At 49.3% G+C, this 16,785-nt stretch overlaps 1 protein-coding gene across 3 annotated transcripts in view; it reads right to left on the reverse strand.

Moving 5' to 3' along the window:
• The window catches only part of EXD3 (exonuclease 3'-5' domain containing 3), a 295,919-nt gene that overhangs the window by 56,069 nt on the left and 223,065 nt on the right, over positions 1-16,785 (reverse strand). Inside the window, exon 21 of one of the 3 annotated variants that reach the window (XM_084299221.1) lies at positions 10,622-10,745. The exons of the other annotated variants lie outside the window; for them this stretch is intronic. Coding sequence (XP_084155347.1) covers positions 10,740-10,745 — 6 coding nt within the window. The 3' untranslated portion in view covers positions 10,622-10,739. Of the gene's footprint in view, positions 1-10,621; positions 10,746-16,785 lie in introns of those variants that run through there. 3 annotated transcript variants of the gene reach the window in all.

Consider the following 16,785-nt stretch of genomic DNA (forward strand, 5'->3'; position numbering starts at 1 on the left):
AAGCACTGCGCTGTTTCCTCTTGCCATGCAATTCCCTCTGGCTTAAACACTCACAGAGCGAAGGAGCAGCTGCTGATTCCATGGGCACCAGCCCTACTTCTGTGCTGCCCAGGCTACATCTGCGCTGTGATGCCTGGTCATTATTAATGTCTTACTAGGCAAGCCTGGACTTCTTATCATCGTCCCTGACTCCTCTTGAAATCAGAGGTGTAGCTGTAACAGATGAGCTGTCCTAGGGCTTACTAAACAAAACCAGACTTGAGAATATATTTCCAGACCAGAAGCACCTACATTTCTCCCGTTAACTTTCACAGAGAGATGGTGCAATCACAGAGCAAGCAGGTCTCTAGAAATGGGTAATGCAAACAGAGAAGTTGCAAGGAGAAGCACCCAAATAAGTGGCCTATTTTTAGCACAGGTGATAAACGAGGGCTCCCACTTTTTCAAAAAAAAAAAAAAAACACAACTCAAACTTCATAAAATAATGAGCAGATACTGTGAACTTTCAACATTTGCCCAAGTGACCTGCGAGTGTTGCTCTTTGAGGGAGCAGGCTCCTGAACACAAATGCTTGCAGAGAAGCAGACCCTGACCCCTGTGGGTCACACATCCTTCTGGCAAGCTTTGGAGCTCTGATCCTCCCATTCCCTGAATGCACAGATGGATGAAGCACTGCTGTCCCCAGAGGATGTGATGCTCTGGCAGTGCCAACCAGCAGCTTCTACCTCCGCAAGATGCCCCAGGACCGGTCCCTGATGCGTGTGCTGCTGGCAGGGACCCTTCCCATGGGATGCAGAGGGGATACTGCTGAGTCCTGCCTGACACACAGGGAAGGCCAAACCCCTTGGCACGGCTTCCTCAACAGGGAATCCCATCCTGGGTCCTGGGCATCCTCCTACAGACACAGACGCTGCCGGGAAAACAGATGCTGACGAGTCTTCCATGTACTGTGGGAATCAGCCTGGCTGGCTCCTTTTTTTTTATTTGCAGTACTGCAGATAAGAAGCCCAGGGTGTTGTGGGAAACAGGAAGACCTTATCTTCCATCCCAAGCCACTTCTCCTGCTTTCTTTTCTTTCTTTGCTTTCTTTTCACTGGCTTCTCTGATGCTACATGATACGGGGCCACCGAGAGGGCTTTGTGCTGCCCGAGCCTCTGAGCAGCACTTCTGGAGGCATCACTGAGCACCCGATTTTGCCTGGACTTTATTACCATGATAAACTTATGGGCAGATCACCAAAAACGTGGCAGGAACTCCCTGGACAGGGCAACCCCAAGTCTTGTGGGTACCAGGGACGAGTGCAGGTGACAGCTCTCCCAACACAAGAGATTTTGGAGAAGCCCACTCACCAGTAGGCAAGGGCCATGCCATGTGCAGAAGTATCAGTACCTGAATCCCAGGCAAAAAGAATTAACTTCTCGTGATCTACTGGTTTTAGTAGTAGGCAGCATTTCCAAAAAAACACAGCTACAACCCTAAAAAGTGACAGGTCTGAAGTCTGCAGGCAGCACTGCAGACGTGGTATACAACATGTTGCTTATCCCTCCAGTCCTTGAGGTTCTGATGCACCCTTGGAAATGTGGCAGCTACTGTCAGATTTTCAGTAAAAATATGACTGGACTTCATTCACTTTCATGCCTACTGAGCACTTTGTCTAGTAGCTACAGTGTGGACTGGAAATCAATTGCATTAGACAGTTTAATAAAGAACATACTGGTGTTATGGCATTAGAGCCAAGATTCTCCCAAACTGGGACCAAAAGTCAGTCAGTGAGGCTCTGCTCTGACTCCGTATGGAACGCGAGCTGCAGCTCTGTCTCTCCATGGCTCCCCAACTGAAATTAACCCAGTCCACTGTTATCCATCATGTTCGTTACCAGCCTTGTGGATGTGTCTTGGAGCCCAGGCAGTGATACTGCTGCTCTAGGCTTTGTATGAGCAACAGACAAGAGGAAGGGCTCAGCCACTTGCCAGCCTCAGGGAATGTCTCACGCAGACGTTTCCATGTTGGCTGTAGGCACCTGAGCTTGCTTGCTGCTCCCAAGCCAGCTGCAGCACCATGGAGCTGCAAAACCTGCCCAGAAGGCTAGATGAGCTGCCCCAGGGCATGAGCACATGCTGGACTGTCTGCTTGGTGACATTTGTTGCCAACTCCACAGCCAGGAGGCTGCTGCCCAGCAGAGAGAGTCATCCGCTTGGCAAGAGTTACATGGGACCAAAGCTGCTTTAAAAATGGCAGTGTGGACCCTTCTTGTTGGACAGCCTCATGTGGAAACTTTGCCCGAAGCCCCCGAAGCTGAGCCCTGGGCGTTACGTCCCAGTGATGCTGGAGCCCAGCAGTGGCAGTGCCTGTACTGGGGGCAGGTGCCTACCTCTGGCTCCCAACACCGAGGACGCTCCAGCACTGTGCCCTGCTGTGGCCCCAGCTCAGGCAGGGATGAGGGATCAGCCAGGACCACTAGCCCCAAGGAGTAAACCTGAGACTGAAGCTTTGCCCTGGGACCACAGAAATGTGGGCTTTTATTCCTATGGCCCTACATCTCTTTTGGATGCTCAGCACAGAGGACTCACAGGCTCTGGTTACTGACTGTAGCACAAAGTGGTGGCTCTGAGGCGCCAGAAAGCATTGAGATGCTGCGCTGTACAGATGGTGGAGACATCTCTGCTTGGGTCTGTCCTTCACTAAATAGACACCAGGATGGAGCTGCTGGGGGAGGGATAGTGGGGGCAGACACTAGAAAACACCCTGAAAAGCCCTGACCCTGGTAAGGAGAGGAGAAGGGGATTAAAGGGAGGGATTAGCAGGGGAAAAAAAATGAAGGTCATCCTTGGTGAGAAAGAAACGAGGCAGCGGCAGTGGAGCCGGCTCTGCCCCCTCCTCGGCTCCCAGCAGCACGACAGCTCCTTTGTGCCTCCAGTGACCCAGGGATTATGAGTGTGGGAATGGGGTCCGCTGGGGTACCCCGCATGCTGCTGCTGGTCCCGTGCTCTCACAAAGGCAAGAAAAAGTCTTGCGGGGAGAAAAGACTTGGAGAAAATCACTCCCGCTGTGACTTTGCGTTTGGTGTTGGCAATGACACTGTGTGCTTTGGAAGGAGATGTGAGCAGGAGAGCTGAGAAGCATCCCCAGCCCTGTGTCTGTATCAAAGCACACAGGAGTGTGCTCACCAAAAGCAGAGCCCTCTGTGTTTTAAATGAGAAAATCGGGTAAATCAGAGATCAACGAGTCTGCCAACCAGTGGGAGCTCTGTTATTGGCTGGGCTGGTGGATTTGGTGAGATGGCTGATAGCATTCCTCACTGCAGGTGTGATGCATCACAATCCTGTTGTAGGGATTTAACTCTCATCCACTGGAAATCTCAATGAGCAGCCTCCCAAGCCCTCCATCTCCTTCTTCTCCTCCTCTTACCTGGCCGAGGAGACAGGTTGTGCCTGTGCCCTTCCAAGGGTGTTGCCCTTGAGGATCTGCATGATCCTACCAAATGCCATCTCCATTGGGAGGAGCTGGTCTCCTTTCTGTGCATTCCCTCACTGCACAACTGCCCATGGGGGAGTTGTGGGATTAAGGATGGCGTACCTCTGCACTGCTAGAATTAAAGGCTCCCTGTGAACTCTGTGTCCCTGCATCCCTCTGGGGACACAGCCATGGGGCACTGCTGCAGGAGGGGAAGGATTTGGCCAGAGATATGCCATCCCAAGAAGGAGCCTGCTGCACTGCAGGCTGGCCCTGAACGGGCTGGGAGGTGGGGATATACGGATGTGCTCTGCTGCACCCGTGGACTACACCAGGGCCATCCCTCTGCCAGCTGCCAACAGCAGCACCCAGAAAGTCACCACATGGCCATGTCAGAGAGACCAACACACAATCAAGGACTCTTTAGGAAATGTCTGATGTTGTCACCCCAACAGTGCTGGTGAGGAATGATCCTCACCTTAGGGAAAAAATGGATGTCAGTTCAAACAGTCCCCAAATGTAACATCCCACCACGGGAAACTCCAGGCTTCTGTAAAAACAATTAATCTTGGTTTTCTGCATTAGTTTTTATTTTTAAATAATCCAGTGCCAACCAAGCTGTTCTTCATGGAACTCTGTAACACATGGGTCTTGCTAGACCTGGTGGGACCAGCAGCTTGCACTACTGGGGCAGCCACTGTCTCTGTCCAGAAATGGGCATCACATTTCCCAGCACAACCCAAATCCACCATCGCCTCCAGCTCGTCTTTATAGTCCATCAAGTCAGCCAAAACCCAGAGCAAATCTCTCATTAAAAACATAAATCCAAACATAAAGACACTTGAGGGGATCCGTGCCATTTTATCAGGCGATGTTAACTCTTCTTGGACACTAATTTAGTGTGAAATTGAAATCACAAGCAACACCAGCACTGGAATAAATGTCCCAACTGGATATTTTGGTGTTTAATTTAGTATTGCAATTAAATGGATCATTATCAGTTGATAAAGTGCCAGAAAAATACAGAACAGATATAGTGGTTAAGAAGTGAAATTTTAAACACATCAGACTTTGCCTAGAAACAGATTCCCAAGAAATAGAGTGCCACTCTAATGAACAGGTATTACTCCAATCCAGCTCCAAAGCCGTTAGTGTGCATACTCCTCCTTAGGCTTTCAAATAACTCCCATTAACTCCAGGAGATCAGTCCAAAGGATTAATAGCAAGATTAACTGAAGTCTGGGCTGCATTCTGCAAAATGGAAAGTCCTCTGTAATTGATCAGCATCGTTACAGAGATAATCACAAGGATCTTCCTCTGTGTACCAGTGAACAGGGTGACTTCTCCACTTAGATTGCCAAGTATTTTCCAGCTATGGCATCACCCAAATAACATCTCCCTCTTCCCCCACCCCAGGAATTCAGTGAGCATAGACATAGCTACGCAACTAGAAATTCAAGAAATTAGTATTGCTTTTTGTTAAGTATATTGAGAAACTGAAGAGTCAGAAAGAAAACACACGGTGCAACTAGCATTTTCAAAGGATATGGTGCAGATGGTTCTAGGACACTGCTGTGCCACAGGCACTGACCTCTGTGGCTCCTGGCTGTGTGATGGCACTGGGTCCTCCTCCAGCTCCCCAGCAGGACAGCTTGTGAATTTGGGACCTGGTGCTCAGGGAAAATCTGGTTTTGCGTTTGCCTGTGCTGAAACTTGGTGCTCAGCTTTTCTTCCTCTCCACACCTGCCCCCAGGAGGACATCAAGCCTGTACTTGTGTTGGGCAAAGCTCTCAGCAAGAGCTTCTCCAGCTTATTAAGTGTGTAGCTAAACCTAATCAGAATAAAAATATTGAGCAGTGAGCACAGAGCATAAGCCTTCTTTCCCTCTTTCTAACCCCCCCTCCCGATTATATTTAAGCTGGTGACTACACAGAAGGCACCTTCCTCCAAGAAAGATAGGAGCATGGTTTGACACAGCCAGCCCCACCAGCATCCCCAGCTTTCCCCTGGGTGCCACTGTCCCAAATAAACCCTATGGTGCTGTCCCCAGCTGAGCACACAGTCCCAGGTGTCACCAGGACACCCCTGGCTGGTGGCAAGTTGATGGGCACGGCTCTCATTTCCCCAAGGAGAGATAAGATGATGCTTACTTGGAAACTACGGGCTCTCTGTTTACTTCATCTCATACATGGTGACTAATTCCACCATTGAAAGAGTTGACGATGATGAAAACAAGTGGAACGATCAGGAAGGAAATTAAAAATAGCCCTCATGTGGCACTGTGTCAAGTGTTCATGTTTAGATTTTAATTTTATTTTATTCCAAGTTTCTTTGATAAAATATTTTCCCATGCTGACTACACTTGGAACGTCCCCTCCATCACAGCATTCCTGATGGATGAGCCACTGTTGCAGATCCTATGCCAGGAGAGCCGTATTCTCTCCACTCCATCATTCTCACTCCCACATCCACACCTTTGGGACCTGGAAGTCATTAATCTTTGTGCATCAGCCAGGAAGGTACCTCTCAAGGCAGAGACATCATCTTCAAAGCATTATGGAACAGAAGCCGAGTATCTAACAGTAAGCACGAGACCGGGACCACATCTCTACTTGGCTCCTCCACAGACTGGTAGTAGGTGAACATTTTTGTCTGGGAGGCTCTCCAGCCAAAAGGTCCACTGGTATTGATAGAAAGCGGATGGCTGGCTCTGAGCACAGGCTGGCTCTCACTGAGTGAGGGGATGTCTTCACCTGGGCTTGGCAGCATGACTACGTTCACGCTGTGTGGAGGGAAACAGCACGGGTCCTCACACCCAAAGGGGAAGGCTGCCAGAGGCTATGACCCTTCCCCAGGCACCGCCACTTGCAGAGGTGCTGCAGAGGACAGTCCCTACCCTGCGCCCAGGCCATCGAGAGCCCACCTAGCCTCCATGTGTGAATGCTCCGAATAAGCTTTCCTACTTTTTCCAAGTTTTGTATTTCTTGCAAAAATTTGAAACAAACAAACAGTCTGATCTTAACATCTTTGAAACTTTTTTTAAAAACAAACAAACAAAAAACCAACAAACTGCAAATATAGATTAAATTTTCACTTTGTCTTTCTCATCACAAGCTAGCCTTTACGCTTTCTTTCTCTTATTTTTCTTTTTTTTTTCTTCCTTTTCAAATACCTTATCCCAGGAGCAGGTTCCAAGTGTGAGCTGCCAAGGTTTCATTATGAAAAATTACTGAGTTGCAAAAATAGGAAACACCTCTCTTTCCTCAGGCTCCCACCATTCATTTATTGCTGGTACGGGAAACAAACATTTATAGCCTCTCTGTTTAGGGGATGTATTAAAATCACATTTGTTAAATGCTGTTAAAAGAAAACTAAGGGCAGAGGGAATCTTGAAAAAAACATTTACAAGGAAAAACGTTAGTCACACTGTTTTGTTTACTTCTGTGGAGACCCTCAGTTGTGCCCGTGTTTCGGTGCTAAATGCTGAACAAGCATGATGCCAGCAGGTTTTTTGCACTTGGCCTTACACACATCTCAGCTTGGCCCCCATTTCTGGCTTGATCTCTGCTAGATCTGCACTTAGTTTTCTAATACATGAGTAGCATTTGGCAAATCAGCACTGGGCAGCAGTCTGTGCAAAACTGCAGGTCGTTGTCCTCCCAGAGCACGTGTTGGTGACGGTGCTTGGCGTGCAGGGTCCCAGATGGTGGGCACTTTGCAAGGAGCAGAGACACTTTGCTCCCAGTAGGACGGGTGGATATAGTGGCCACATACATCAAAGGTAACTTAAATGTTCTCTGACATGGCAGGCAGGTGAGTGGTGACTAGTGATTTCTGGGAAGAAGGTCTTATGTACCCAACAACAAAACTGCCTTGGCAGATTAGTGGGACAAGACCCATATTCACACACAAGTACTGCTACCAACGCTGCTGCAGTGGGGACACACCAGAGCTCTCACTGACTGTGGGAATAGAGACAGAGAGGCAGCCTCAGCCAGTGCCGAGACACATCAGGGGACCAGCATCAGCCTCTCCCAGTAAAGCATTTATAACAGAGCCAAACAAACCACTGCTAAGAACGATGGATGTTGAAGGCTGTACTGGGTGAAAGTCTGTGCTGGAAAGATCCCTGACACGTTGCAAGGATCTTGGCTTCAGGTAAAATTGCTGTTTGAGCTCCACCTTGGACACCAGGAGCTCTGGCTGCTGCAGCCCAGGTCTAGGGCACTAGGGATGTGCTTGTGTGTGGTTGGTGTGTGAGGGGTTCCCCTGCCAGGCCAGGCTCCTGCTGCAGGCTGTTCCCACTGCCACCTCCACAGATGCTTCTTGTGACCAAACCTGTCTGGCTGTTTGGACTGAGGTGGTCTTTGCCTACATATGGACCCATAACATCTTCCTTTCCAGTGGGGGGATGAGCACCTCTCCTCACTCATCACCCCACATGCACTAGAGAGAAAGGAGCATTCTGAGAGCCAACGCTGCTCCACTTTGGATGTTTGCTTTAGGGTCCCAGGAGGGGCCTTTTCTCCCTGTAGGCTGCAGAGGAGCATAAATGACCCATTCTCATGGAGACTTCTCCACCATGGCTGGCTGAAGCAAAGCCATGAGACCTCCAGCCCAGCTCTTTTGGCTACACCAATGACCTCCACTCCATATTACCCATCTACAAGACCTACTTCAACCCACCAGCACGGCTCCCCATGTCTTAGCACAGGCTGCTTTCACTGCATACACAGAGCCAGCGTTGACCTTCCTTCCATCAGAGAGGCACCTCTGGATGATGGCAGTTTGGCCCCAGGCGCCAGCCCTGGAGAAAGACTCTCCCTTTAAGGAGAAAGGCAAAGCACTTTGTGCACAGATTTGTGCTTGTTTTGTCATGGGACACATTACCATGAACCCAAAAGAGGAAGGAAAAAGGGGGGGGAGCTTTTGCCTTTCTGGTGGGAACAGCATTTGAGCAAACTTTGTTTCCCTTGGGGAAAGGCACCAAAATAACAGAGGAAGGGGGGTGTGTTGGGGGGGGGGGGGGGGGATGAAACTAAAAAGGCTACGTAATCTGCCTGGGAAAAAAAGCTCTCCCAGCAGTGCTTGTGAGCCTGTCCATCCAACTGCCACACATCAAGGACACGTGGGAGAAGAGCAGGGTGCTGTTCTGCTGGTGGTGGCACACAGCCTGTGTGCTGGGGACCTGGCTCATTGAGCCGAGACATGTGCTGATGGCCACAAATGAACCTCGATGAGGGTCCCACTGTGGGGTCATGGGTGCCAGTCACCCCTTTGGAGGCTCTCTGAAGGCATCTGGGGGATTGGACTAAGATGATCTTTCAAAGTCCCTTTCAATCCCTAACATTCTGTGACCTGTGATCTGTGCAGAAGGAAAAGCATGCGGTGGGGAAATGAGGGTCTGGAGAATTTGCTTGTTTGGATCACCCAAATGCCAATCTGGGATGGCCACCTGCAACCTGGCCTCCTGCTGCCCAGCCTCACCATGAGGCTGCCCTGCTTCCACCTGACTTAAGCTTTTTAGTGTAATGCCCAAGGTCAGCCTTTGAAAGCATGGCAGGCAGGTGGCCCTGAGTGGTCCCTTAGGCAGCAATTGAGGGGAGGTGACACCACACCACTGTCCTGATGGTCCTTGGCTTCTGTGATGGAGCATCCCTGGAGCAGCCACACAGGCTCTAGGGTGGGTGCTATGTCAGAGCATACAAGGCCACCCACAACAGCAGACAGTTAAAACCTCATCATAACCACACTGCTAACATCATTTATTTTCACTGTGGTGTTACTTTCCTTGAGTGACGTGGGCTAGGAGCCTGCAGGAAGTGTGCCAGGCAGGGCTTGTGTCTGGTATTCCCATGTAAGACAAAGCTTTCTGATCTCCGCCTGTCTGTGTCAGGGCCAGCAAAGAGCAGGTTACATGCTGCTGAGCTTTCCCTGGAGAAAACTGCAGCCTGGGACACTCACTGCACCCCACTGCTGGTGGACTGGCAAGGAGCAAAATCCAATCAGAACCACAGCAGGGCCTTGGTGGGCAGCACAAGGCTGGAAAATACAGTATCTTGCCCCTAAGATGACCGTAGCCAACAGTGAAACCTGCCCCAAGAGCAGAGCAGCAGCTGGGCAGCTGTTATCGCAGGCCATGCAACCTCCTCCGTGCACAAATGAAAAGTCTCCTGTCTATTCTCAACTTGCCCTGCTCCAAAATCCACAATGACTAATCCCCTATCAGCAAAACCATTCCCAGGCGTCCACCACTTCCCTTCCACCTCCGACAGCACACTGGGCACTGCTGGGTGCGGGAGAGGAAGAGCAGCCCCACAGGCACCAGTGACAGAAGTCACCCATGGCCCGGGGCCGGCCTCATTCATCGGCTCTGGTCACGGCAGGGACACGTCATCTGCTCCTCACCACATCTCACTGGAGTGATGGTGCGAGCCTCCTGCCCGCCCGTGCTGGGAGCTGGTCAGCAGGACTGCACAAGGAGGCAGATCCCAGCCCTCTCTTGTACACTCCCAAGGACAGCTAAAATTGTGAGGTCGAATTAGCGGGCAGTATCCCCCATGAAGCTACTGCAAATGCTCTACACTCAAATCATGACTTTAGTAGGTAAAATGTATAAACCCAGAAGTGACTCCTATGTAATTCTTGTCTGAATGAATTGTATCTTTGCCATGTCCTTCGTGGGTTAGGAGAGTGCTGAGAAACCATTTTGTTTTATTAAAACATCCTTATCTTCCTATTCTTCCCCTACATTCTGCTTGGTGATGGTTTTTCAGTCTCTCTGCTCAAGTGTCAGCAGCACTGACCATGAGCTCTTTGTGGCTTATAAAATCCTACCTTATATTTTGCTTGCCCCACTTGCATACATCTTGCTGGCTTTACTAAGGCTGCAGCTCTGTTTTCTAAAGATCCTTCCTTGACTTAAATAACTCATCTGAAACTTGCCATTTTACCCTCTGCATTTTATTGTCTGAAAAGTTCCATACTGCATGGAGGAGAAAGAGGCTGTGTAGGGAACTGTTACAGGCACTCTATTGACTAGATAATTTTTATTTTTTTAACATTAGTATTAGCATTTTCAGTACATCAGTTCATTAAAACTCATAAGTACTTGGTGAAATTTAATAACAATTACAGCAGTATGTAAACACAGAAACATACAGATGCAGGACATAACACTCTCTCTGTCTTTCTACTGTAGGGAGCTCAGGAAGTCTCTCTTCATTACTTTAAGCTGAACAGCACCCCGAACCTGCAGACCAGCTCATGCCTGACATCTGTCCTCTTCAGAACTGAAATAAGACATACACAAATAAAGCAGCTGTAGCCAAAACCCGGAGCCCTGTCATTTCTGTCTTTTAGAGGAATTAGAGACTGGAAAGCTTTTAGCGCATTTTGGCTGTTTCTTCCATGACTTCTCTTCTCAAAATGTGAATGATACGTAACCCTTAGCAGGTGCATTCCTAACTCTGTCATCAGAGGGCACAGGAGACACAAGAAGTGGAAGACAACCTGCAGGTCTCCAAAGCACAGGGCACACCTAAGACATGTCACCTGATGAAGAGAGGCTGAAGAGTATTGTCCTTAAATGCCTCCATGGGAAGCTTTGCTGTCCGTTCATCCAAAAACCTGGCACAGCACATTTCAACTACAGCGCAGGAATCTGCATAAGTGTGTTTGTAAGCTCAGGAATGTGTCATGTGTTTCCTTCCCTTATCCAGCAGGTCACTTAGATGCACAGGAAAATGGACATGGGACTCACTCTTGACCAGTCTCCAGTGTCTGGTTTTTGTCACAGTGTTATATTTGGGTACTTACTATTTTTTTTTTAATTATTTTTAATGAACCAAGCCAGTTTCTTTTCGACTACTGAATTAGGATTTGGTATTTTGCCACAAGGCCTTGCAAAAATGGCCTATTAGATTTTTGCTTTCTGCCTTTGAGGAAGTCCTTAAATGGCTGTTTCAAAATTTTTCCTTAAAAAGCAAATAAAATTTCTGCCCAGTTGCCTTATTGTGCACGTGTTCGTACAAGCTTGTTGACTTTTGTTCCAACTCACATCCTGCAACCCAGCCTGTAATTACAGGACTCTCTGCCTGTGCAGGTGGTGCAGTTATGACCAGAAAACAATGCAGCTGTGTTTCAACACTGAAATGAGAAGGGGGAAAAGAAAGCTCTGACTTTTAGGAGGTGCTGGGATGCAGCAGGAGAATTGGAGCCTGGCTGTGTAGATGGGGAGGAAAACTGAGTGGAGTAGTGAATTGTTTGGAGCGACCCGCTGCGAACCTGTGCCCTGCTTTCCAGCCCCGCAGGTGGGAGGCTCGCTGCCACTTCCAGCTCTGCTGCTGGGCTGAAGAAAGCCACCAGGGCTGGCTGCAGATGCCGACCAGCTCTGCCATCTCCTCTCTTCCAGGAGCTCTCCCAGCAGCATGTGAGCGCCCAGCGCAGCCTTTCCTCCTGCTTACTGGCACTTAGCTGCCTTGCTGCTAGTGGAGAGGGAGGTGGTGGGGCTGCCAGTGACAAGTGACAAAGGAGGCCAGGCTCGTGACCAGGAGCTGCAGTGTCACAATGGCTTTGCTCCTTCCCCTGCTTCCCCCTGTTCTTTGCACTCTGTCACTCAGCCACCACTCATGCCACTCCCCTTGCCTGTTTGCCTCCTATCTGCAGCATGCGGCTGGGCCAGGCACTGCAGGACGGGATCTCCTCTGCTTCTATTTCTGCCCAAGAGGATGAGCGCTTTGCTCTCCCATGCAGAGAGATGCAAATGGACTGGTGTTGAAGTGGGGACAGAGAGAGAACGGCTGGTGCATGTCCCTGCTGCTGCCTTGCTGTGTGAGTCTAGCACCATGCTGCTGACTGTGGTGGTCTCAAAAATTTGGGTGGTGCTGGGTGCGCTCAGGTTGTGTATGCACTGCTTCCGCAGCCCTTGGAGGAGGAGAAGCCCAAACCTGGTGCAGTGCTGGTTGGGTCAGCAGGTGATGCTGATACAGCTTCACCACCTGCAAGAGGGAAGAGGAAGGAGAAGAGAATCACCCTCCTGCTGTGCCTGGAAAGCAGCATGGCCACTCGGCCGCTCCGCTGGTTGCTGGCTGCAGGCACGTCCCTTGCACTCAGCCTGTGCTGGCTGCACTGCGTCAGGGAAGTCCTCCCCCCGGCACAGCCCCGTGCTCTGATAAAGAGTTAAGACACTCTCAGAGGCGGTTCTGTGAGAACATTTCTCAGAGGGCAGTGCACTTTTATTCGAAATAATTTTCCATTCCATTTATATCTATATAATAGGAGGTGGCGCTGGGGTCCGAGTTTTCCATAGCCCCAGACCTCATTTCCCTAGCTGGGCTTGACCCCTGCTCAGCTTCCCCAAGAATAACAGAGAAAAGTTCAATGGAAGAGAAAGAGCTGTGGGTCTGAGCTCCTACTGCTTCCTCATGATTTGTTAACAGAGCAAACAGAATATATACATAGAATAGAATATATACGAATGCAGGAAAAGGCCTGGGAAGAGATGTACCCGGAAAGCAACAGCAAAGCAAGCACAACTGAGGAAATCATGGTGCTTGCTGCAGCTTCATCTTGATCCTGTAGCACTACACTGCTTGATACTTGGATATTGGAGAAATTATGGTTTGATACTTTGACAATGGAGAAATTATAATTTCTGTTCAAAATGTTTTGATTTTAAAAACTAGTTTTCATTAAAGCATTTTGATGAAATACAACATTTGAAAGAATTTTGTTTCTTGGCTTGGTGAATGAAGCTGGGGACTACAGTTCTGGACAAAATACGTTTTTATGAAGCAAGAACCAGAGGTGGTGTCGGAAGCCAGTTTCAGACACTAAGCGTGTTTCAGAGGCAGGGTTTGGATGGCCTCACAGTGACCTGGCCCTTGGTGCAGGCTTTCAGGGACAGTCCCCGCCACAGGGACTGTCGCCCTGAGAGTGCTGATGCACAGGGTTCCAGTGTGGGGCTTGCGCTGTGGGCACTGCAGCATGGTTTCTGCTCTCACCCAGCTACCTCCTGCCATGCAGAGCCACCGCTTCTGGCACCTCAACTTTAAGTGTGCTGGCTTCTGACAGGCTCTGACCCGTCACTCCAGAGTCGTGTCTCCTGGATCCTTCTGAAGACCTGACGGGGTGCATGGCCAGCTGCATCAGAGGAGCTCCTTGACAACCTCTTGAGAAAGGCAGCACCTCATGAAAACCCCAGCTATTTTTTCTGCAGTGTAGTGAACAGCTTTAGTCATGAACGAGCGTGCCTAGTCTGCACCCCTGAAAAGACCGGAGGTGATTTCCAGCTACACTGAGCAGTGCAGCCTGTGCCCTTTTAGGAACATGCTGCCCTCCTGCCCTGCCCTTCCCACACTGCTTCCTCAGTGCCACAGGACTGCAAACCATAGCACCAGGCCACGGGGACTGGTGTGGGACCAAAAGGTCCTTCCCTCAAAAGCTACTTGGACAGACACATGCCATGCATGGGGAACTTTTCCTGAATTCAGAGAGCTACAGGAGTTCAAACCACTGGCAATTTGGGTCAGTCGCACTTGGCTCTTTGGTCACCCACCAGATGAGAACTGCATCCCACCTCCCCATGCCAGCCAGGTTCCCTCCCCATCCCCCCCAGCTGGGGTCTCCATCAAATGCAGGCCCTTCACTCAACTCATGCATTAATCATTTGTCATTGTTAGCTTCCGCAACTGCCTACTGCTCTGTTCAACACACAACCAGTGCTATGTCATGGTTATTGCCCTAATCAGATACCAAAAGTGCCAACCAAGTACAGAAAGCTGCAGCAGTGACAATGGCCAAATTTATGAGGCATTGAAACAGAGTGAGAGAAAAAGAAACTGTAAGGTATGTGTACAAGGAACAAGCAGGCAGAAGTGGGAAAAGAGAAAAAGCCAACAGCTGCCTACATGCGATGCTTTACAGCTCCGTGTGATGGGGAGGACTCCGCTGTCCCCATTCTTCTGGTTAAAAGAGAAAGAAAACATTAATACTGAGAATCAAAGTATAGAGACCTGAGAGTTTCACAAAACTGCTGGGTCCACAAGAGCTTCCATCATTAATATACTTGTTGGGATATGCCTGAAAGGGAAACACCTGGAAAAGTAGAGGGCATGCCTACACCACAGTCAGATGACAAAGAGGGGATGCACCTAAGCCGTCATTTAATTGTCCCAGGCCCCAATAACGGGAGGTAGGGCCAGGCCCTGCACACGTTGCTTGGCGCAGCTGCTGTAGACAATGCAGCTTTGCCAGAGGCAGGGCTAACAAAGTCCAGCTGAACCACATGTACCAAACCTGAGACAGCAACTCCCAAGTGCCCTTTTAGGAACCTGCTACCCTCTTGCCCAGCAAAGCCAGATGAGCGACAATCAGTTCTGACAATGCTTCAGTATTGCTTCACATCCAGTTTTTCACTCGCAGCCTCAAAGGACCCCACAACATAGAACCGCTCCATTAAAGCTGTACCAGAAATTGCTAAACACATAAATCCTTCACCAAGCTGATAAGAGGATTTAACGTGATACTTTCAGACCTGCCTACCTTCCCTCGACTCTGCAGCAAGATACATGGTGGTGGTACTCAAAGGTGTGATAGTCGCTATGTGATGTCAGAAGACAAAATTAATACTTTGAAGCAGTTATAATCCACAACGAAAAAAAAATCCTGCAGTCCCACAAGCACTGTCTTATCTTGAAAATGTCTCCAATTTGCTCCTCTCCAGGCTGTGTGCTCTTCTTCCCTACAACTCCTGCAGCTCTGTTTCTGCTTACTGCTCAGGCACAAAAGTGCAGTGAATATAGAGCAGAGTGACACCCAGACAAATGATCCTGCACTACTGAAATGAGACTTTGGAGATGTTTGTACATACGAGTTTACATCTGGTTGCTGCTTTACCCCCTGATTTAGGAAGCTCAGCAGTATAGCGACATAACCACACAGTGATTAGCATGGAGCCAGCTACAGCAGCTTAAGCAGTTTCCACCACGGTCTCCCTGAAGGCACAGCAGGTTACAACCACATTACTGGGTTTGGGGTACAGAAAGGTGTTATGCATTTCAGAGTTTTCAGTAACTACACAAAAGTGCAGTTTTAGATTCACAAAGTGGAAGAGAAAAAAAATGTTCTTGAGTGCAAAGGGATTCTTTTCAGATGCTGGGACTTGTAAGAGTCAATGCCTATCTTAAGGCTTGTGTTGCCTGTAACCCCTGACATCTCTAGCTTTTCTTTGGGCAATGTGGTGCTGGATTGACTCACAGATGGGAAACGGGCTTTTTCCATTTTCTGCTGGTTCACTGAAAGACAGCCAAGCCATCCAGGGGCACCTGAAAGTGTCCCGAACCATACTTGCTACCCAGAGACAGGGTGCCCATGTCCAAAGCTCTGCGAGCAGCTCCACAGCCAATGCTGGGGAAGAACAAATTGGATGTCACATTCCTGCATCACCCCAAATCGCAGAGAGGGCAACAGCAGCAGGAAGGGAGAAGTATCCAGACCCCACCCCAGATGCAGCTTCTCCCTTTTCTAGATCAGTACAACTCCCCCAAACCCCAAAGCCATGCTGCATGGTGAAGAACACCCCACAGTGCTGCTCTCGGGAGGGAGCCACGCACATCTGTGCTTTTCATGCTATGGTCATCAAGTTGGCAGCAAAGTAACAAGCACTTCTCTAAACTTCCTAAATGTCAAGAAAATATTTACAGGCCCCACTTCTGCAAAGCATGCACACCAGCCCAAAGGGCACACATGCACACTTCACTGGGTGCTGTCTGGCATGCTTTTCACAATGATTTTTATTAAACATTTGTGGTTTTCCCGCTGAAAAACCCAGCAAAAGATTAATGCCAAAAAGTGACTCCTCTGGGGCTGAAATTGTCAGGGAGCCAGGACACAGGGAAGTAAAGCGCCTTCATGTCCATTCCTTCCCCAACTTATTTTAGTGCCAGCTAAGCAAGAGCCAGCCTGGCCAGACCTGCAGCATGTCTGTGGGGGGAATCTGTGTTGACACTGACCTCGCTTTCCATGCTCTGCAGAGACAGAGTAGACCTTAGGCCCACACACATGAATGTTTCACCAGCAAGTCAATTCATGTAAAAATATTTCCCACGTATGCATTTTTTTTCTTTAAAATGGGATTGCTATGGTCTCTCATTTTCTCTAGGCTGTAATCATAACTTTGCAATGCTCCACAGCTGTGGAGATCCTGTGCTGGGCATTGCGGTGGGCTGAGCATGCAGCTCTGTTCCTGGTAGGCTTCCAGCAGAGCTGGAGCAATGCCATGATGTGCCCAGGACAGTTGGCAGGCAGGTGGGTGCCAGGACGAGCCACGTC

Source organism: Netta rufina (assembly GCF_964035555.1).
Source record: "Netta rufina genome assembly, chromosome: 20".
Taxonomy (NCBI): Eukaryota; Metazoa; Chordata; class Aves; order Anseriformes; family Anatidae; genus Netta; species Netta rufina.